General features: G+C 42.9%; 2 protein-coding genes across 4 annotated transcripts in view; one reads left to right on the top strand and one right to left on the bottom strand.

Annotated features, from left to right (window-relative positions):
- LOC124619506 (EP300-interacting inhibitor of differentiation 3) overlaps nucleotides 1–14,041 on the bottom strand; it is a 101,560-nt gene extending 87,519 nt beyond the window's left edge. Inside the window, exon 1 of the mRNA XM_047145952.1 lies at nucleotides 13,873–14,041. Within this exon, the coding sequence (XP_047001908.1) occupies nucleotides 13,873–13,990 (118 nt within the window). The 5' untranslated portion in view covers nucleotides 13,991–14,041. The remainder of the gene's footprint in view (nucleotides 1–13,872) is intronic.
- A 305-nt stretch (nucleotides 14,042–14,346) lies between these two features.
- LOC124619581 (origin recognition complex subunit 5) overlaps nucleotides 14,347–21,596 on the top strand; it is a 174,990-nt gene continuing 167,740 nt past the window's right edge. For 2 of the 3 annotated variants that reach the window (XM_047146077.1, XM_047146076.1), the window contains exon 1: nucleotides 14,347–14,432. In XM_047146077.1, coding sequence (XP_047002033.1) covers nucleotides 14,374–14,432 — 59 coding nt within the window. In that variant the 5' untranslated portion in view covers nucleotides 14,347–14,373. Of the gene's footprint in view, nucleotides 14,433–14,457; nucleotides 14,668–21,596 lie in introns of those variants that run through there. The other variant, XM_047146078.1, reaches the window with a different exon arrangement.

Genomic DNA, 21,596 nt, shown 5'->3' with positions numbered 1-21,596 from the left:
AAGAGGGCACCTCTCTGACAGGCTCTGGGAGAACCCCACAGGGGATGGTGTGCATTTAAGTCACTGAGCAGCAGAAAGGGGTGAGGTAGCTGCCCAGAAAGCTGTAGGAGGTATGCTCTGGTGACATCAAATGGAGGGATGTCAACGGAACAAAGGGAAAAGGTCAAATGAGGACGGAAAAGGCAAACTGCAACATCTTTAAGATAGGCAGTCAGAGAGATGGGGGAAGGTCAAAATGGACAGGGAAGAAATGCTAAAGATCAAAGCAGTCATGAGGACACAGTTTTGTTTTCTGAAGACAGAGGACAAGTGGACACTGGGATTCTAAAAGCAGCTGTAAATCCTCTTTGTGGGATCGAAGGGAGGAGAGTCATGATGAGGAAAAAATGAAGGGTTGTCACCTCGCCAGCTGCCGAGTGCCAGCTGGTGAATACTCACTGCTACAGGGCACAGAGGCTGCTCCATGAGATCCACGGGAGCATCAGTTTTCTTCTGCTGTCAGCATGCAGAGTCCAACACAGAAAAAACGGTTGGTGGTGCGCACCAGCGACACAGACACCAGCCGGGCAAGGGTATCATGTGGTGATACCATCGAAGATGATCTCGAATTAGCGAACGAGAAGATGTTTACCTTTGTTTGACTTCTTTGAGCCTTTTTGGGCAGCAGAGGAGGACTCGGGTGTTGGTTGGCTGGAGGGACATAGGATGTCTTCAAGTATTTCATCTGTCCTTTCCATCCTGCCAGTCGTGTAGCTGGTGACTTCACCCCATGAGGTGAGAGTTTGATGGCTTGTTGCACAGCTGGAAGACGAAATGGTGATGCTACCATGACAGTTTGATGGCTTGTTGCACAGCTGGGAGATGAAATGGTGATGCTACCATGACACTGGGCAATTTCATAACCTCAGAACTGAATTTGAGGTTGCATGTCTGCGTGGCCATGTCCTTCAGGGAGCGAGATGTAGCAAGAACAGTACTGTAAGTGCAGAGGGTAGAACACCAGGTTTGCGACTGGCCAATAATGTATGAGTGACCGAGTAAGGTACTTTTTCCTTTAACTAGATCTCCTGGACAGCCTGCTCATCAAGGTACATGGGACAATCTCAAGATGAGGCAGCATAGGCACACTGCAGTTGGTACAGTGGGGATGTACTTGAGAATGGTTATAGTTCAACAAAACTTCCCCACGACTGCCTTGTCTTCATTCAATGTAAGTTTATTTGTGATTAAACCTTGGAAATCCAGAATAGAATAACAACTATCTGAAAATTATAGACTGATACTCCACACAGAGGCGGTGTTGAGTGGCAGACACATTGAAACAAGACTGCTAGATATTACTAGCTATCAGACTAAGTCCTTCATCAGACAGAAAACTAACGCATATGCACATGCATACAAATAGTCACTTATCTCTAGGTGCTACAGCCCAACCACAATTGTGTCTTGAGGTGAGCATGAGCAGCTGGGTTGGGTAGTGGTGTTACAGAAGAGCCAGGGGGGGGGGGGGGGGGGGGGGGGTCTCATCCTAACATCTCCACCCAAGCAAAAGAAGCTGTTCACCTCAGTAACAGTTCATGGCAAGATAGGTCTGACCAAAAGAGTACGTTCACTTTATTGTTCTGCAATGCTAGCTATTCAGTAGAGTCCCAGCTAATAAATGATGTATCATAAGCATTGAGTTTTGTTGTGTTAATAAACCCACACAGCTGTATTTCAGGTTGATTTAATATGCAGCAAATTGTTTCATTCTAAATGAACATCTTCAGCTGATCTCAAGTTCAACAAGAGACGGATTAGGTAAGCTGCTAAAAGATGCACATTATATACAGCAAGTAACTCAAACAAAAGAGTCACCATGTCTTTGTAACTCACTCCCAGCAAATGGCAGAAACCTGTCTGGTTCACAACTCAAAAACGTCTAATCACCACATTAATGCTGAAAGGCACATCCTGGAGTGAGGCAAGAACAATGAACGTCTTCATCGACCTCCTAGCACAGATGGCAAGCAGTACGCGAAAGGAAAGTAACATACTGCACTCTACTAGACAGGTGAGGCAAGGTCACTCAACGAAAGTTAGATATTCCATGAATCATTTTGCATGACACATTGCAATGATGTGGAATGAGTCGTCTCCTTGCAATAGACCTAAGTGCAAGACCTGATCCAAACACTGTCCCATTACCATCTTCTGTGAAAACACCGCTTGGCACCTGTTGACAGCAGTGTACTAATAGTACACTATCAACATCATTTTGAACAAGTGGTCAGCAGGAGATTACAATTCCAGACAAGCAAATTTTACTTGCTGGCGACACTGAGGGGATCACTTCCTGAGTGGTGCTGTGGACACTGGTTTTATAGTGCACGCTACTGCTGGATGGTGATGACAGCAAGCTGTGATCTCAGGAAAAATATGCCTCACATAAATTAGATGTACTTGTACAAGGTGCATATGAGAATGGTGATGGTAGCCCGAACTCTATCAGGATGGATCAGAAAGAAATTCATTATCATTTTGACAGCAGTTAAATTTACTTCTAAATTCATGTTAATAAATTCTAAGCTGGGGTAGACAGGGGGGATAGAGGAAGCATGTGGCAGGCAGAGATAGCAAGATAGGGGTAGGGTTGGAGGTAGGGGCTAGGAGTGGGGAGGGAGACTAGTGCTGCCTGTGAGTTTCTGATGTGTGCCATGCAAATGCCCAGTGGGCACGCCATTTATAAATGGGCATTTGCCTGGAAATGTGCAAGAAGCAGTTTTAAAAAGTGCTTCTCAAAGTTTTTACTGTTAGAATGTATAATTTACCAATTAAAATAAGAGATGGGACGATACTCTCAGTATTATAAGTTAGTAAATGTTTATATTTAAAAATATGTATGTCATTCATTGCCTTTATTATCAAGACTAAAAGGAGAGAGGAGAGAAGCACTTTACACACACAGTTTTTAATAGCTGTGTAGTGAAAAGCCGGTATAAAGAAACATTGTCCTTGGGTAATTGCTTTATAATGCAACACATTATAATCCACGTCAAATCTCTAAATATTGCTGAAGAATCATTTATTGATAACAATATTATTACCTAATGTAGTAAACAAGTAGCATGTGTTTCTCGATAATAAATGTATTCTTAAATAATAAACCATTTTCAGTGGGGGAAAAAATTCTTTATTGGCAGATGTAGTGACATCTGAGACAGGTTCTAGTTTTCTTTACTTTCGTATGAGCGCTCTGCTGTGAAGATAAAATAAAAACACTAAAACAAAAAAAAAATATTTAATAAGACGCCGGAAACATTCAGTTCCACAACAGTCAATTCCTAGAGAATTGGCGGTTCTTGGACTCGTGGAATCTGAATTGGCAGATGACTTACACTTAATTAAAATCATTATGGATGAACTTTTTTTCTAATATTTTTGTAGTCTTACAGTATAAGTAAACATACTACCTACAGGCTACCTACTTAATATAAACTATGCTTTATTTGAAGACTTACTTTCAAACTTGGGTTTCGTTTTCTTTTTTACTATGTACCACCCCAAGAACTGACCTCATTAAAAACGTATAGTTCATTTACAGTCCAATTCATTTTCCCCAAACTCTCAAGGAAATTTTTCAACTTGGATACCCAACCACTACAGAATTACAAAACCAGTGTTGCAAAACACCTTTTCCAATACAAAATAACACTTAAAATTTTTTTTTGTAAATGCCACTAATCAATCTTTACAATGACTAACTGCCTGTGCATTTATGAATTTTTGATATTTGCCCAGACATTTATCCAGGACATTTGCCCCAACTTATCAATATACAGGCATTTTACATCACTACCATGGGAGCAAGAAGGGACAGGGTGAGGACAGCGTACAGGGCTACTAAGTGCAGCATCGGGAGTCTGCCAGTGTGGGGGAGGAGGAGGGGAGCAGAGAGGACTACACAGGAGCACTGGAAGGCACGACAGAATGCGTGTGTAGGGCTGGAATGGGGGAAGGAAACGGGATAGGCAGGTAGACGAAAGGGACTAATGAAGGCTGAGAGCAGGAAGGGTTGTGGGAACGAAGGATATGTTACAGCAGGTGTTACCACCTGTGCAATTCTGAAAAGCTATTGTTTGTGGAAAAAATCCAGATGGGCCAGGCTGTACAGTAGTCTTGCAGTAAACTACATCTTTTAGGGTGGTATTCTTAGCAACTGAGTGGTCCAGCTGCCCTCTGCCACAGCTTGGCAGTGGCCATTTTTGCAGACAGACAGATTGTTAGTTGTCTTGCCCATATACAATGCGGCATTGTGATTGGAGCTAAGGTGGTACATCACACGACTGCTTTCACAGGTGTGTGCGTCTTCGATGGGGTAGGAGACGCCTGTGACAAGCCTATATCAGGTGGTAGCATGGCGAAATATGGGACAGGCCTTGCATCTAGGTCTATTACGTGGATATGAGGCAGTGTGCAATGGGCTGGGAGCAGGGATGGAATAGGGACGTATAGGGATAATGCATACGTTGGGTGGATGATGGAATACCATTGTAGGAGGAGCAGGGAGGATACTTTTCATTTAAGGGCATGCCAAGAGGTAGCCTAAACACTGATGAAGAATGTGGTTCAGTTGCTCCAGTCTTGGTTGGTACTGGCTCACTAGAGGGGCGATTTTTTGTGGCCGGACAGCACGTATGTGAGGTACAGTAGGTGACTGGAAAGATAAGGAGCGGGGGACCTCTTTCTGGACAAAGTGGGGTGGGTAATTTCAGTCTGTGAAGGCCTCTCAGACCCCTTTAATGTTTGCTGAGAAGGGCTGTTTGTCACTACGGATAAGACAGCCATGATGGGGTTGGACTGTATGAAAGACACTACTTGGAGTGGCAGCTGTCGAAGTGGAGGCATTGTTGGTATGTTTGATGTGGAGGGAGGTAATGATGCAGCTGTTCTTGAGGTGGAGGTCGACATCGAGGAAGGTGGCTTGTTGGGCTGTGAGGCCACGCAAAACGAATGGGAGAGAAGGTGTTGAGGTTCTGAAGGAATGTTGATAGGGGTGCTCACCATCTGTTCAGCTCATGATGATTTCATCAATGAATCAGAACCAAGTGGGGGGTTTAGGTTTCTGAGTGGTTAGCCAGGATTCTTCTAGATGGCCCATGAATAGGTTAGGATACGATGGTGCCATGCCAGTGCCAAATGGTGTACCACTGGTTTGTTTGTCAGTGATGGCTTCCAAAGGAAAGTCATTGCGGGTGAGGATATAATTGGTAGAGGGGACCAGGAAGAAGGTTTTAAGCTTTGAGTCAATTGCATGCTGGGATTGGTAGTGCTCAACAGGTCATGGGCATGGGGGATGTTAGTATAAGAGAGGTGGGATCTACAGTGACGAACATGGTTTCGGGTGGTAAAGGAACAAGAACTGTTGAGAACTGGTAGAGGAAATTGTGGACATTTTTTACATATGAGGGTATATAACAGGTATGAATGGAGCAAATGAATGACGTTCTGCACCAGGGTTTAGACGACCTCTTGTCAAACCCTGAAATGAAAATATCCGTCCCATACCCCCTCAGTGATATCCCATCATCCACACAACCTGTACAATACCCTTGTATGTCCCTTTTCCATGGCTGCTCCCAGCCTTTTGTGCCATGGCTCATATTCTGCAATACATACAGATGCAAGACCTTTTCCATAAATTGCTGTACTACTGCCTGCAGTAGACTTGTCACAGGCATCTCCTACTCTACCAAAGGCAGGGCCACTTGTGAAAACAGTTGAGTGATGCACCAACTTAGTTGCAGACACTGTGCCACTCTATATATGGGTGAAATGACCAACAAGCTGTCTGTCTGCTTCAATGCCACTGATACTGATGAACTGTGGCCAACAGGCAGTTGGACCACCTAGTTGCTGAGCATGCTACCCAACAGTATGTGCTTGACTTGAGCAAATGCTTTACAGCCTGTGGTACCTGGATGCTTCCTAACACCAGTTTTTTTGAAATGCACAATCCCTTTGGCCTCAATCTTTTAGAGTCCCTGCCCCCAGCCTAGCCTTCTTCCTGCCCCCACATACTACATTTCCTTTCCCTACTCTACTTCCCCCCCCCCTCCCCCCTCAGCACAGCCTCAACATGCTGCATCTAACAACCCAATACCCAACGTCACCACATCCCTGTACGCCCTCACAGGCAGAATTAGCATCTTTCCCCATCTCTATCTTGCTATCCCACACTACCCTACATCACTTCTGTACTCTACTAACCATCCCAGCACAGATCACTGCTCACCTCAGACACAGTGAATTGCAGTCAGATCTGAGCTCCCCAGAGAAGCCACAGTGTCAATTTGTGAGTGACCCGTGCTTGTGTAAATACGTGTTGTCTACGTCTGATGAAGGACTTAGTCCAATATAATAGAAGGAAACATTCCACGTGGGAAAAATTATATATAAAAACAAAGATGAGGTGACTTACCGAACGAAAGCGCTGGCAGGTCGATAGACACACAAACTAACACAAACATACACACAAAATTCAAGCTTTCACAACAAACTGTTGCCTCATCAGGAAAGAGGGAAGGAGAGGGAAAGACGAAAGGATGTGGGTTTTAAGGGAGAGGGTAAGGAGTCATTCCAATCCTGGGAGCGGAAAGACTTACCTTAGGGGGAAAAAAGGACGGGTATACACTAGCACACACACACATATCCATCCACACAGCAGAGCTTGTGTCTGTATATGTGTGGATGGATATGTGTGTGTGTGCTAGTGTATACCCGTCCTTTTTTCCCCCTAAGGTAAGTCTTTCCGCTCCCGGGATTGGAATGACTCCTTACCCTCTCCCTTAAAACCCACATCCTTTCGTCTTTCCCTCTCCTTCCCTCTTTCCTGATGAGGCAACAGTTTGTTGCGAAAGCTTGAATTTTGTGTGTATGTTTGTGTTTGTTTGTGTGTCGAAGGACTTAGTCCGATAGACGAATTATATCTAACAGTCTTTTTCGTTGTGCTTGTCTCTTGAGTAGCTATCAATCTTTCACACTGTTGTTATTCAATCCTGGATTTTGCTAATAAATTCCCATTTTTCTGAAATGATTTTTTTCTTCCTACATCCTGCCTGTATTTTATCTACTTCTACATCAACAATCCAAAAGCCAGCAGATTGCGTGTTGCATAAGATACCTTCACTGCCACTGAATGACCCCCCTTTCCTTGCTCCATTCATTAACGGCATATGGAAAGAATAAGAATTGGTAAACCTCTTTACTAAGCTCAAATTTCTCGAATTTTCTCACTGTGATCATTTCGTGAGGCACATGTAGGAGGAAGTAATATGTTGTCTGACTCTTGTCGGACATTATCTCTTGGAATTTTAATAATAGAACTCTCCTAGATGCAGAGCACCTCTCTTGTAGTGTCTGCCACTGGAGTTGAATACCTGTTTGACATTCATGATGACTAAAGAATGGTTTTATGAAATGTGCTGCTCTTCGGTCGATATACTCCATGCCTTCTATGAATCCTTTCTTTAAAGGCTCTCAGACTGATGAGCAACACAAAGAATCAGTTGACAAGAGTTTTGTAAGCCACTTCCTTTGTGGATGAGTTACATTTCCCTTAGTTTCTTCATATGAATCTCAGTTGCTTGCTTTTCTTATTATTTCTTTTTATATCCTCTCTACTTTGGCCCTTATCAATTATTTGGCTGCCAAGTAGAAAAATTCATCCATGACTTTCAGTGTTTCATTTCCTGATATAATTTGATTACTTTCCATTATGCTAGTTTTATTTTTGCTGGTGCTCATTTCATAACCTCTGTTCAAGACACTATCTATACTGATGAACTGCTCTTCCAAGTCCTTTGCCATCTTTGACATAAATGCAGTGTCATTCACAAACCTTAAAAGTTTTTATTTCTTCCACCAGAACTTCAATTCCCTTTTCAAGCTATGGTTTTCTTTACTGCTTGCGCAGTATACCAACTGAATAGCATTGGAGAGAGGGTACAACTCTCATTCCCTGTGTTAGTATGCCTCCCTTAAACTCGAGGCAATATTCTACGATGGGACACACAAGGGACTCACAAGCAGTGTCCTTTGTAGAATGACTGCATTTTCTCAATATTCTACCAGTGAACCGAAGTCTTCTACTTGCCTTGCCTAAACCAATCCTACTTAACTCCGGTTCACATTCATACAAATTGTTATAACAAAGTACTCTTACAAGTTGGCTCATTCTTACTCTGCATTATTGATAGTACAGAAATAAGACATTGGCACTTTTTTTTCTTCATTTTGTGAAATGCATAATTCTACATTTATGTAAATTTAAAGCAAGTTGGCAATCTTTGCATCACTTTGAACTCTTTTGAGATCTCAAGGAATATTTCTGCAGCTTTTTTCTGACAGTACCTACTTCATTATGATATCAGCATCATCTGCAAAAATTAAAAAACCCCCCATGAACCATGGACCTTGCCGTTGGTGGGGAGGCTTGCGTGCCTCAGCGATACAGATGGCCGTACCGTAGGTGCAACCACAACGGAGGGGTATCTGTTGAGAGGCCAGACAAACATGTGGTTCCTGAAGAGGGGCAGCAGCTTTTTCAGTAGTTGCAGGGGCAACAGTCTGGATGATTGACTGATCTGGCCTTGTTACATTAACCAAAACGGCCTTGCTGTGCTGGTACTGCGAACGGCTGAAAGCAAGGGGAAACTACAGCCGTAATTTTTCCCGAGGACATGCAGCTTTACTGTATGATTAAATGATAATGGCGTCCTCTTAGGTAAAATATTCCGGAGGTAAAATAGTCCCCCATTCGGATCTCCGAGCGGGGACTACTCAAGAGGACGTCGTTATCAGGAGAAAGAAAACTGGCATTCTACGGATTGGAGCATGGAATGTCAGATCCCTTAATCGGGCAGGTAGGTTAGAAAATTTAAAAAGGGAAATGGATAGGTTAAAGTTAGATATAGTGAGAATTAGTGAAGTTCGGTGGCAGGAGGAACAAGACTTTTGGTCAGGTGATTACAGGGTTATAAATACAAAATCAAATAGGGGTAATGCAGGAGTAAGTTTAATAATGAATAAAAAAATAGGAGTGCGGGTTAGCTACTACAAACAGCATAGTGAACGCATTATTGTGGCCAAGATAGACACAAAGCCCATGCCTACTACAGTAGTACAAGTTTATATGCCAACTAGCTCTGCAGATGATGAAGAAATTGATGAAATGTATGACGAGATAAAAGAAATTATTCAGGTAGTGAAGGGAGAGGAAAATTTAATAGTCATGGGTGACTGGAATTCGTCAGTAGGAAAAGGGAGAGAAGGAAACATAGTAGGTGAATATGGATTGGGGGGAAGAAATGAAGGAGGAAGCCGCCTTGTAGAATTTTGCACAGAGCATAACTTAATCATAGCTAACACTTGGTTCAAGAATCATGAAAGAAGGTTGTATACCTGGAAGAATCCTGGAGATACTAAAAGGTATCAGTTGGATTACATAATGGTAAGACAGAGATTTAGGAACCAGGTTTAAAATTTGAAAGACATTTCCAGGGGCAGATGTGGATTCTGACCACAATCTATTGGTTATGAACTGCAGATTGAAACTGAAGAAACTGCAAAAAGGCGGGAATTTAAGGAGATGGGACCTGGATAAACTGAAAAAACCAGAGGTTGTACAGAGTTTCAGGGAGAGCATAAGGGAACAATCGACAGGAATGGGGAAAAAATACAGTAGAAGAAGCATGGGTAGCTCTGAGGGATGAAGTAGTGAAGGCAGCAGAGGATCGAGTAGGTAAAAAGACAAGGGCTAATAGAAATCCTTGGGTAACAGAAGAAATATTGAATTTAATTGATGAAAGGAGAAAATATAAAAATGCAGTAAATGAAGCAGGCAAAAAGGAATACAAACGTCTCAAAAATGAGATCGACAGGAAGTGCAAAATGGCTAAGCAGGGATGGCTAGAGGACAAATGCAAGGATGTAGAGGCTTGTCTCACTAGGGGTAAAATAGATACTGCCTGCAGGAAAATTAAAGAGACCTTTGGAGAGAAGAGAATCACTTGTATGAATATCAAGAGCTCAGATGGCAACCCAGTTCTAAACAAAGAAGGGAAGGCAGAAAGGTGGAAGGAGTATATAGAGGGTTTATACAAGGGCGATGTACTTGAGGACAATATTATGGAAATGGAAGAGGATGTAGATGAAGATGAAATGGGAGATAAGATACTGCGTGAAGAGTTTGACAGAGCACTGAAAGACCTGAGTCGAAACAAGGCCCCGGGAGTAGACAACATTCCATTAGAACTACTGATGGCCTTGGGAGAGCCAGTCATGACAAAACTCTACCATCTGGTGAGCAAGATGTATGAGACAGGCGAAATACCCACAGACTTCAAGAAGAATATAATAATTCCAATCCCAAAGAGAGCAGGTGTTGACAGACGTGAAAATTACCGAACTATCAGTTTAATTAGTCACAGCTGCAAAATACTAACACGAATTCTTTACAGACGAATGGAAAAACTGGTAGAAGCGGACCTCGGGGAAGATCAGTTTGGATTCCATAGAAATGTTGGAACACGTAGGCAATGCTAACCTTACGACTTAACTTAGAAGAAAGATTAAGAAAAGGCAAACCTACATTTCTAGCATTTGTAGACTTAGAGAAAGCTTTTGACAACGTTAACTGGAATACTCTCTTTCAAATTCTGAAGGTGGCAGGGGTAAAATACAGGGAGCGAAAGGCTATTTACAATTTGTACAGAAACCAGATGGCAGTTGTAAGAGTCGAGGGGCATGAAAGGGAAGCAGTGGTTGGGAAAGGAGTGAGACAGGGTTGCAGCCTCTCCCCGATGTTATTCAATCTGCATATCGAGCAAGCAGTAAACGAAACAAAAGAAAAATTCGGAGTAGGTATTAAAATCCATGGAGAAGAAATAAAAACTTTGAGGTTCACCGATGACATTGTAATTCTGTCAGAGACAGCAAAGGACTTGGAAGAGCAGTTGAACGGAATGGACAGTGTCTTGAAAGGAGGATATAAGATGAACATCAACAAAAGCAAAACGAGGATAATGGAATGTAGTCAAATTAAATCGGGTGATGCTGAGGGGATTAGATTAGGAAATGAGACACTTAAAGTAGTAAAGGAGTTTTGCTATTTAGGGAGTAAAATAACTGATGATGGTCGAAGTAGAGAGGATATAAAATGTAGACTGGCAATGGCAAGGAAATCGTTTCTGAAGAAGAGAAATTTGTTAACATCGAGTATAGATTTAAGTGTCAGGAAGTCGTTTCTGAAAGTATTTGTATGGAGTGTAGCCATGTATGGAAGTGAAACATGGACGATAACCAGTTTGGACAAGAAGAGAATAGAAGCTTTCGAAATGTGGTGCTACAGAAGAATGCTGAAGATAAGGTGGGTAGATCACGTAACTAATGAGGAGGTATTGAATAGGATTGGGGAGAAGAGAAGTTTGTGGCACAACTTGACTAGAAGAAGGGATCGGTTGGTAGGACATGTTTTGAGGCATCAAGGGATCACAAATTTAGCATTGGAGGGCACCGTGGAGGGTAAAAATCGTAGAGGGAGACCAAGAGATGAATACACTAAGCAGATTCAGAAGGATGTAGGTTGCAGTAGGTACTGGGAGATGAAGAAGCTTGCACAGGAGAGAGTAGCATGGAGAGCTGCATCACACCAGTCTCAGGACTGAAGACCACAACAACAACAACAACTGCAAAAATGTTGTTTTTAGTATTGTCTGGCAGTGATAAAATAAAATATAAACAACGAGCATCTCACCCCACTTTCCTGAGGAATGTCTGAAGGCAATTTTACTTACATCAATGAATCTCCATCTAAAATAACATGCTGTCTTACTCCTACCAAGAACTCCTCAATCCTACCACAAATTTTGTTTCATGCCCCTTATAGGCTAACCCTACTTTCATTAATAGTGTCAAACACATCTTAGAAATCAAGAAATACAGCACCCACATCATTTTCTGGATCCATGGCTGTTAGGATGTCTGAGAAAAGTACAAGACGGGTTTTGCATGATAGACGTTTTTGCAATATATGGTGCTTGTAACTAAACTTTTGTTACTTGAGAGGGCCCCCATGAAAAACAAGTGGTCACAGAATAATGAAATTCTGTAGAAACACTTGTAAGGATGAACAAAATAGAAATAAATAGAATAAATCAATGAAGGAAACTATGTTTACGTTTAGATGATTGTCTGCATCATCGATAGACTGTAACAGCACTAGAGATTGCTCCACTGCTGCGTGAAACATCTTGCTTGGGACATTTGCTACCTCCCTCGCCATGCTCATCTTTAACCTCTAACGCGATACTGTCTCGTTGACATAACCCGTCCTTCATGTAACCCCACAGCCAGAAATTGTACAGGTTCAAATCTGGTGGTCACACAGTTTGGCACCATCAGCCAACTCTACACACGTATTACAGAGTAGCTGAGGTGGAGATCTATGGTCGATATTTGCAAAGAGTAGCAGCACTACTACTGTTGGTTTGATAAACAAGCATAACAAATAAAGCCCTGCTCACCTTGCCCAGGCACATGTTGACTGTCAACAACTTAAAGCATACTGAACCTTCTGTTTCAACCCTATGGTGCCATACCAGCAAGTCAAGACACTGACAACACAAATCCTGCAGTCCACAGTCTGAACATCATCCCCATAAATTTGGTTACCCTTACAATAAATTGTTTTCACCTACACCAGTTCAAGTGGTGAAAGTTTATTTATAACCACACTGTACATGGTGGTTGAGACGAGGTAATTCTTTTCATGATACTTCAGTGTTTGAGCACAGAATACATTCTACAACTGACAGTCAATGAGATAGGTCAGCAGTTTTGTAGGTCTTCTGCTACCCTCGATGTAGAATAGAGTGACCTGTGTCTTTGCCCAATTACTAGACACTGATTTTTCTTTAAGGATTCTACAGTGAATTATGTTTAAAATGGAAACTAGCTGCAAATTCCCGGTTACATCAGGCTCAAGGACCTTGCTTGATTTTATCAGTTTCTGATGGTACTGCCACATATCTAAATAACTCACCTTTTCAGTGAGGAAACGGGGGCACTAGGGTACAAATGTATCTTCATTACTAAAGGAAAATCTGAATATCGTGTTCAGTGTTTCTGCTATCTCTTTATTACCCTTAGTATTGGTTCCTGCATCATATGTTAGTATCTGGACAATCATAGTCTGACAAGGGTGCATTACTAGCTGCATGAATTTCACTGCTAGGTCAGGTTAAAGTTTACCATACGGTGTTGGCCCACTGCATAGGTACACAGCAAACATTATTAATGCAACATCATGTTTGGCTAAGGGCAGCCAATAGAAACAACGTATTGTGTACTTTCTGCTGTTACCTTTCACTGTGAAATAATAATTTAAATTGAACATATAGATATCACTGTGTTGACCAAAAAATTTCTTATAGTGACAAAGTTGAGTACGTCATATTCACGACACTGTGAAAAAAAAAGGAGCTCTTACTGAAACTTCCAATGCCCCCCTGGTAGTTAGCTCAGGTATTTCGAACCAGATTTCTCACTTTCATGTGAACCGGTTGCACGGCGAATAAACTAATTTACTCTGCAATTATTAACTTACAGCTTCAATCTTTCATACAGTTATAGACAAAGCTACAACATGTGTCAACCATTATTTAACTATTTTGGAAATAGCACGATTAATTTTTCCATAAATAATTGTAACAATGAAAACCGTTAGTTGTCTGGTTTGTTGTTCGAATACGTACACAATGTTTCTTAAAAATACTGAAAGAGATAAATAAATTTGACATCTTCAGAAAAAACTATGCTTTGATATTTACTCACAGCATTCTTTAGCTTGACAATATAAGCCTTCGAGTACTTCTTTCTTTTTCTCAATATCTTGTATTCTTTCCTCTGTTAACGCCATGATCTTTTTGTTCTGAGGATCTTCGGAATTCATTTTGGTTAGAAAGATCAACTCCAGTCAAAACACACACCACAGATTGCACACAGAGTTCTACAATTGCAGTGACCGAAGGGTTGCCAACTGCAACACAAAATATACTTAATGCGTATTTAAGACCTATATCAACTATGGTATATACAGCAGCAGCACCAGTTGCAGTGTATAATCAAAGTATACGTTTTTAGCTACTGTAATTGTTATAAAACGAAACAAATCAGTGAGTGAGTGTGGTGACCACAGTCAATTATCGATATCATTCCAAGAGCTAGTGAACACTGTTGTCAAACCTGTTTAATTTGGCGGTAAAATAACTGAATTTCGTCTGCAGCACTCAGCGGGATCAGATAACAAGAAAGCAGACAGCACATTCGAGGAAAATGTCCTTGCGGACTTTGCGTGAAAGGAATTGTGGGAAGGAATGTGTTGTTCTTGTTGAGTAAGTGTTATTTTGATAAAGAATACATATATCTGTGAGCTGAGGTGTGGTTATAGAACTGGTATATTTTCCGGTTACTTAATCAAATACGGCTGTGTATTGCCAGAGTCGCAAGCGTATCACATCTGCACTGCTGATCTATTTCACAGAACAGCATATTATGAATATGTTGATCAGTTTAATGCGTTAGCTGCTACCAGGTTTCGGCCGACTGCATTCATCAATATCATACACGGTAATCAAACTGCCAATGATTCATATTATATTTGGTTGGTTTTGATCTTGGTTAATTTAATGTCTGTAACGGTAGACTGTGTAATACAGTTGAGAACATGCCTATTATTTCTTTATATAAAAAACCTTTGATGGGTTCAGTTCTCTTATGCTTGCACAGTAGAGGATCTCATAAACCTACCAAAGAAGCCACGTTTCACAGTGTCTTTACATCCACAATTTTTCTTGTAAAATGTATTTTAAGCAAACCATTGAGGATGGAAAAAAATAATAATCATTTTAATGATGTTATATAAGACCAGGGCACTCATAACTGAACAGTTTCTTCAGAAGTTTTTGCTACTGTGTGTTTTCCCGATTCAAACATGGTGGTATTTGTAGCTTAAACAAAGAAATATGAACTATGCAGAATGTGCTCGAAAAATACTTCATGTTTTGAAATGACAAGGAAACTTCTGTAGCACTTTGTAGTTTAAAGTCCTCTATTTATTGGAATTGTAAAAACCAAGGAATGTAATGATTTTTGAACTGTATGTAATCATTTTGTTAGTTCTCTTGTACTTTTATTGTAATTTTTTGTAAGCACATTCCTTCAGTTTTCACTCATTTTGGGTACCTTGCCAGGTGTCGTGACTCACAAATTTGGATCATTTTTGTGTCTCAGTGTTGAACACTGCCAGTTCATTCTCACAAAAAAGAAAAAAAGTAGTTAAAGAGAGTTAATTCTCGGTCCCCTGCCCAATCCAATGAATAGAATTTTTTGTTTAAAATGTGTGGCAAGACAAAAACAAAGGCATGGACAAGCTGGAGCTAAAACAAGCAGTTTTGTTATAGTGCAGGGATTTCCAAACCAATATTTCCAATTGAATATATTTCAAGTGCTTCTACTCTCTTCCAGAGATACTGTGTTTGAGAATTTTCCAGGAAGATGGTTTTATAGTATTATCAAATCAATAAACTTTGTCATCTGTTGTGTGAAAAACAAGAGATGGAAAATTTTTGTAGCTCTCTTCATCTAAATTAATTAGGTAGTTTACCATAGTGGTTTGCATGTATTCTTTATCACTTCATGTCCACAGCTCATGGTCTAGTAGTTAGTATTGTTGCCTCTGGATCACGGGGTCCCGCGTTAGATTCCCGGCCGGGTTGGGGATTTTCTCTGGGTGTTTGTGTTGTCCTCATCATTTCATCAGCATTGTCATCATTCGTGACAAGTGGCTAGATTGGACTGTGTAAAAATTAGGACTTTGTACGGATGCTGATGACCGTGCAGTTGAGCACCCCACAAACCAATCATCATCATCATTTATCACTTCACATACCATTTAATGTAATAGTATGAGACTTCCCAAATATGTTGGAGATATGTATGATAAAACCTTTGTTGGCTTGGACAAGGATAGGGTTGGAAAATTGTCATGAGCTTTTGAATAGAATCAACTTAGCAACCTAAAGCAGCAGCAAAAAGCTCTAACTCTGAATGCAGAGATGGATATTTTTGCATCTACATCTATACCCTGCAAATCATTATGAAGTACATGGTGGGGGGATTTCTGCATTTTACCAAGTATTAGCGTTTGTCACCGCGTTTGAACTCCACACTTCCTGAATGAAAATTCTTTGTTGTAATGTTGTACTATCTCGCTCTTCATTTTGTTTTTAAAGGAAACACAGCAGTGTCAGACAGATTACTTATAGCAATCATTACTGTCTAACAGCAACACATTACAGATGTATGCCTAGTATATAAAACCTCATTCTGAATTAAAAATGTGGGATCTCTCAAGGTTTTCGGCCAGGGCTCAAGCCCAATGTCACTGAATTTTACTGATTTTTAATGATTGTTTTACTCCCATTCTACCGAGCGAATTGGCGCAATAGCTAGCACACTGGACTCGCATTTGGGAGGACGGTGGTTCAATCCCATGTCTGGCCATCCTGATTTAGGTTTCCCGTGATTTCCATAAATTGCACCAGGCAAATGCTGGGATGGCTCTGACTGCTCTCTGCTTGTTGGAATGCATTTGTGTTGGATGCCATTTTGAAGGCTACATGTAACGCCACCACTTATCATAACTTCATGAAACTATAGGGGTCAGGAGGAATATTACATGATGTCTCAACACATTATGCATGTTTTCAACTGAAACTGTGCGAGAAAAAAATATTTCATTAGCTACTGAATGCCCCTTGTAATTTATAGGTTAAGTTTTGGGAATAGCTTCTCTTGTTGGTGCAGTGTAAAGCACTGGGCTCATATGCAAGAGAAGTGGGGTGAAACACCTGTATGGCCATTCTCTTCTGTATAGTGTTGCTAAGGTAAATGCTGGGGTGGTTCTGCTGAAAAAGTCAAGCCAGTTTCCATGTCCAGTCTGACCTATGTCTGCACATGTTTGTACAAATTTAGGTGTGTTGATCAGTGCTATCAATATGAAATCATCACATGCAAATGGCTTCCCAGTTACTTCCACCAAGTCTTATGAATACTCTCATGAATGCTTCCGTTACCAGCATATGCTGTTGGGAGGATTGTTAACTATTAGATTGACTAACTGGAGTGTTTCCAGATCTGTTACTAAAGCACAGCATTTGAATAGCTGTCCAGTGCAGTAATCTTTTAGTTCTGTGACATGGGATTTCATTCCACCATTTGTTTGCATAGCCACTATCCTATTCCCTATGTTTGCATACAGTAATTTGGTTCTAATCCCTATAGGCTAGCAGTGGGGTAAATGACTGCTTTGAACAACTGATTGGCCAGTCAAATGTTTCTCCACTCAGGTGCTGTCCTCCCCCCATCCCATTTGGATGAAACAACCAAATGTAGCTCCCCCTGCAGGTCTGGGGTAAGAATAGACCCGAGGTACTCCTGCCTGTCATAAGAGGCAACTAAAAGGAGTTTCACGTGTTTCGGCCTTTATGTGATGGTCCCCTGTAGGGTTTGACCTCCATTCTTCAAAATTTTCCTCAAGGGTGAGCCAATTGGGAAAGGGTGCCTTACATGCTGCATAGTGTCCATCGTGCATTGAAATTTTTAACCCACTTTCTCCTTGCTGCATTGCAGTCCTGCCCATTCTCCACCTTTTGGGGGAGGACGCCTTCCTGGGTGCGTTTTCCAACATGCACCACGCACTGTCACTGTGATGACGATGGATTTCGTTCAGTAGCCATTCCGTTGTGGTGCGGCTGCCATGTACCCTGTTGGTTGTAGCCCCCTGACCACACAAGGATCACTCTGCTGATTCCTGCTCTGTTAACTCCCCACGTATGCCAAGGGATAGTTGCCCATCCCCCTGGGGCATCAGGAATCCCAGCAATGGCCATCCTGCCAGGTGGCCTTTGCTGCGAGTTGGTGGTGCCCCTGGGGAGGGCCCCTGGTTGGAGTGGGTGTCATCAGGGCGGATGACACACGATGAAGTGTAGTCCGTCATCGCTTGCTGGTGGTGAAACACCAGCAGTCTCTAAGCATTCACAAGCTCAGTTCAATGCACAGAAGTACGACTGCAAATCGTTCCCCTCCCTGGCCACAGCATGGGAAGAATGTCAGGCCAAGGATGGCAGCGAATCTTATTCGCCCTGGTACCTTGTATGTTCGAGAGCTGATGGGGAACCTTTCATGACGATGAAGCCTCAGTTTTTTGTTGAGCGTTTAGAGGACAAGTTTGGGGAGGTGGAGGAATTCTCCAAAATGAGATCTGGGTCAGTCTTGATCAAAACAGCATCCTCTACCCAGTCACGGGTGTTACTCGCTTGTGACAGGCTGGGGGATGTTTCTGTAACTATCACGCCCCATAAGAGCTTAAATGTGGTCCAGGGTATCATATTTCATGGGGACTTGCTTTTGCAGTCTGATGACGAGCTGTGCCCCAATTTAGAGTGGCAAGGTGTACATTTCATCTGGCGTGTCCACCGGGGTGCAAGGGATAATCAGGTTGCCACCGGTGCCTTCATCTTGGCCTTCGATGATGATACATTGCCCGAGAAGGTCAAGGTGATGGTCTACCGCTGTGACGTTAAAGCCCTATATCCCTCCCCCCGATGCGGTGCTTAAGTGGTGGAAGTTTGACCATATTTCTTCCTGCTGTACTTCCAGCATCACATGTCGAGATAGCGGACGTCCATCACATCCCAATACTCTATGTGCCCTGCCTCCCATCTGTGTCTACTGCGGAGAGCACCATTTGCCTTACTTGCCTGACTGCAGGATTCTTCAGAAAGAAAGGAAAATTATGGAGTACAAGACCCTGGACCGACTGACCTACAGTGAGGCTAAGAGAAAAATTGAACACTTGTATCCTGTGTGTATGACATCGTCTTACGGTGCTGCTACAATAGTTCTGTCACCGTCAGCTCTGCCTTCCCCAGTCATCTCTCAGAGCTGGCAGACTACACCTGCCTCCTTAATGGTGGGAGGGGGCGTTTCCTCCCTGTTACTCCTGCACCACCTACTTCGGAAGCAACTTCTAAGCCAGAGGCGTAAGTCTTCTTCTGCTTCTCTCGCTAGGAAGGGGTCCCTTGGGTCACTCCCTCCCCAGGTTTCTGCTAGTGGGAAAGATGACACATGCCGTTTGCTGAAGAGCCCAAAATTAGCTGGTCGTAGGGCTTCATACTCATCCTCAGTCCTGGAGACTGAGAGACTGAGCCAGTGAAGTCCCAGCTGGGAAAACCCAAGGAGCAACGAGAGAAATCCAAAGAGAAAACCCCTAAGACCAAGGAAATTGTGGTGGCACCCACACCACTGCTACCTACAAGCTCTGCATCCGAGGATGGTATGGAAATTCTGGCATCTGCCGAGGACCTGGATCTCGCCGGATCCTGAGACACAAAGAATATAGACTGCACAGGCAATAAGTCGGTGGCAGCAGGTGACTCTGAAGCATAATATACCTCATCGAATGTTCCATGCCTTCCTAGTCTCGAAATGATGTCATCCTCCAGTGAACTTGCGGCGGTTTCTTCCACTGCTTGGCTGAGCTATGGCAACCGTTACACTTTACACCTGCTATCTGCATTGCCCTCCAGGAAACCTGGTTTCCGGCAGTGTGGACCCCTGCCCTCCGCAGCTATAAGGGATATTACAGGAACTGTAACGACTATAATCGAGTGTCCGGTGGAGTTTGCATTTATGTCCTAAACTCAGTCTGTAGTGAAAGTATGCCCCTTCAAACCCCTTGAAGCTGTGGCTGTCAGAATAAGGATGACACAGGAAATAACTGCTTGCAATGTATATCGTCTTTCATATGGTGCAGTACCCCTGAATGTATTAGCTGCACTGATTGATCAACTCCCTAAACCTTTCCTACTTTTGGAAGATTTTAATGCCCATAACTCTTTGTGGGGTGGCACTGCCTCTGGCAGAGGCAGAGATGGTGAAACTTTACTGTCTCAGTTTGAACTCTGCCTCTTAAATACTGGGGCCGCCACACATTTCAGTGTGGCTCATGGTAGTTACTCAGCCATTGTTTTATCAATTTGCAGCCCAGGACTTCTCCCATCTATCCACTGGAGAGCACATGATGACCTGTGTGGTAGTGACTGCTTCCCCATCTTCCTGTCACTACCCTGGTGTCAGGCCTACAGACGCCTGCCCAGATGTTCTTAAAACAAGACGGACTGGGAAACTTCGGGCTCTGCTGTCACCATTGAATCTTCCCCACACAGTAACATCAGTGTGATGGTTGAGTAGGTGACTACAACAATTGTTTCTGCGGCGGAAAATGTGATCCCTCGCTTTCTATGGTGCCCGAGGTGTAAGGCAGTCCCTTGGTGATCGCCAGAAGTCGCTGAAGCAATTAAGGTGCAACGGCGAGCTCTACAGCGGCATAAGCGACACCCTTCCCTGGAGCACCTCATAGCCTTTAAATGCCAACGTGCCCGTGTTCACCACCTAATCAAACGACGGAAGCAGAAGTGTTGGGAGAGATACGTCTCGACCATTGGGTGCCATACTTCACCTTCCCAAGTCTGGGCAAAGATCAAACGTCTTTTCGGGTACCAGACCCCAGCAGGTGTTAAGGGTGTTACTATAAATGGCGTGTTACCTACTGATGCAAACGCGACTGTCGAGCACTTTGCTGAGCAATTTGCTTGAGCCTTCATGTCGGAGAATTAACCCCCAGCCTTTCGCACTCTCAAACGGCAGCTGGAAGGGAAAGTCCTCTCCTTCACTACATGCCACAGTGAATGCTATAACGCCCCATTTACAGAGTTGGAGCTCCTCAGTGCCCTTGCACATTGCTCCGACACAGCTCCTGGGCCTGATCGAATCCACAGCCAGATGATTAAACATCTCTCTTCTGACTACAAGCGACATCTCATCATCATCTTCAACCGGATCTGGTGCGATGGCGTCTTTCCATTGCAATGGCAGGAGAGCACCATCATTCTGATGCTCAAACCTTTGACAAGCCGCTTGATGTGGGTAGCTATAGGCCCACCAGCCTCACCAATGTTGTTTGTAAGCTGCTGGAACATATGGTGTGTTGGCTGTTGGGTTGGGACCTGGAGTCACGTGGCCTACTCATTCCTCGGTGGGGGCGACTTCTGCCAGGGTCGCTCTACCACTGATAATCTTGTGTCCGCCGAGTCTGTCATCCGAACAGCCTTTTCCAGATGGAAACACCTGGGTTTCATCTTTTTCGACTTAAGTAAAGCATACAACACGACCTGGCAACATCATATCTTTGTCAAATTGTATGAGTGGGGTCTCCGCGACTCGCTCCAGATTTTTATCCAAAACTTCCTGTCGCTCCTTACTTTCAGTGTCCAAGTTGGTGACTCCCATAGTTCCATCCATATCCAGGCGAATGGAGTCCCGCAGGATTCCGTATTGAGTGTATCTCTATTTTTAGTGGCCATTAACAGTCTAGCAGCAGCTGTCGGGCCCTCTGTCTCACCTTCTCTGTATGTAGAAGACTTCTGAATTTCATA

Source organism: Schistocerca americana, chromosome 6 (assembly GCF_021461395.2).
Source record: "Schistocerca americana isolate TAMUIC-IGC-003095 chromosome 6, iqSchAmer2.1, whole genome shotgun sequence".
Lineage (NCBI taxonomy): Eukaryota > Metazoa > Arthropoda > Insecta > Orthoptera > Acrididae > Schistocerca > Schistocerca americana.
The sequence above is the reverse complement of the archived record's forward strand: the minus strand, read 5'-3'. Positions and strand labels throughout refer to the sequence as shown.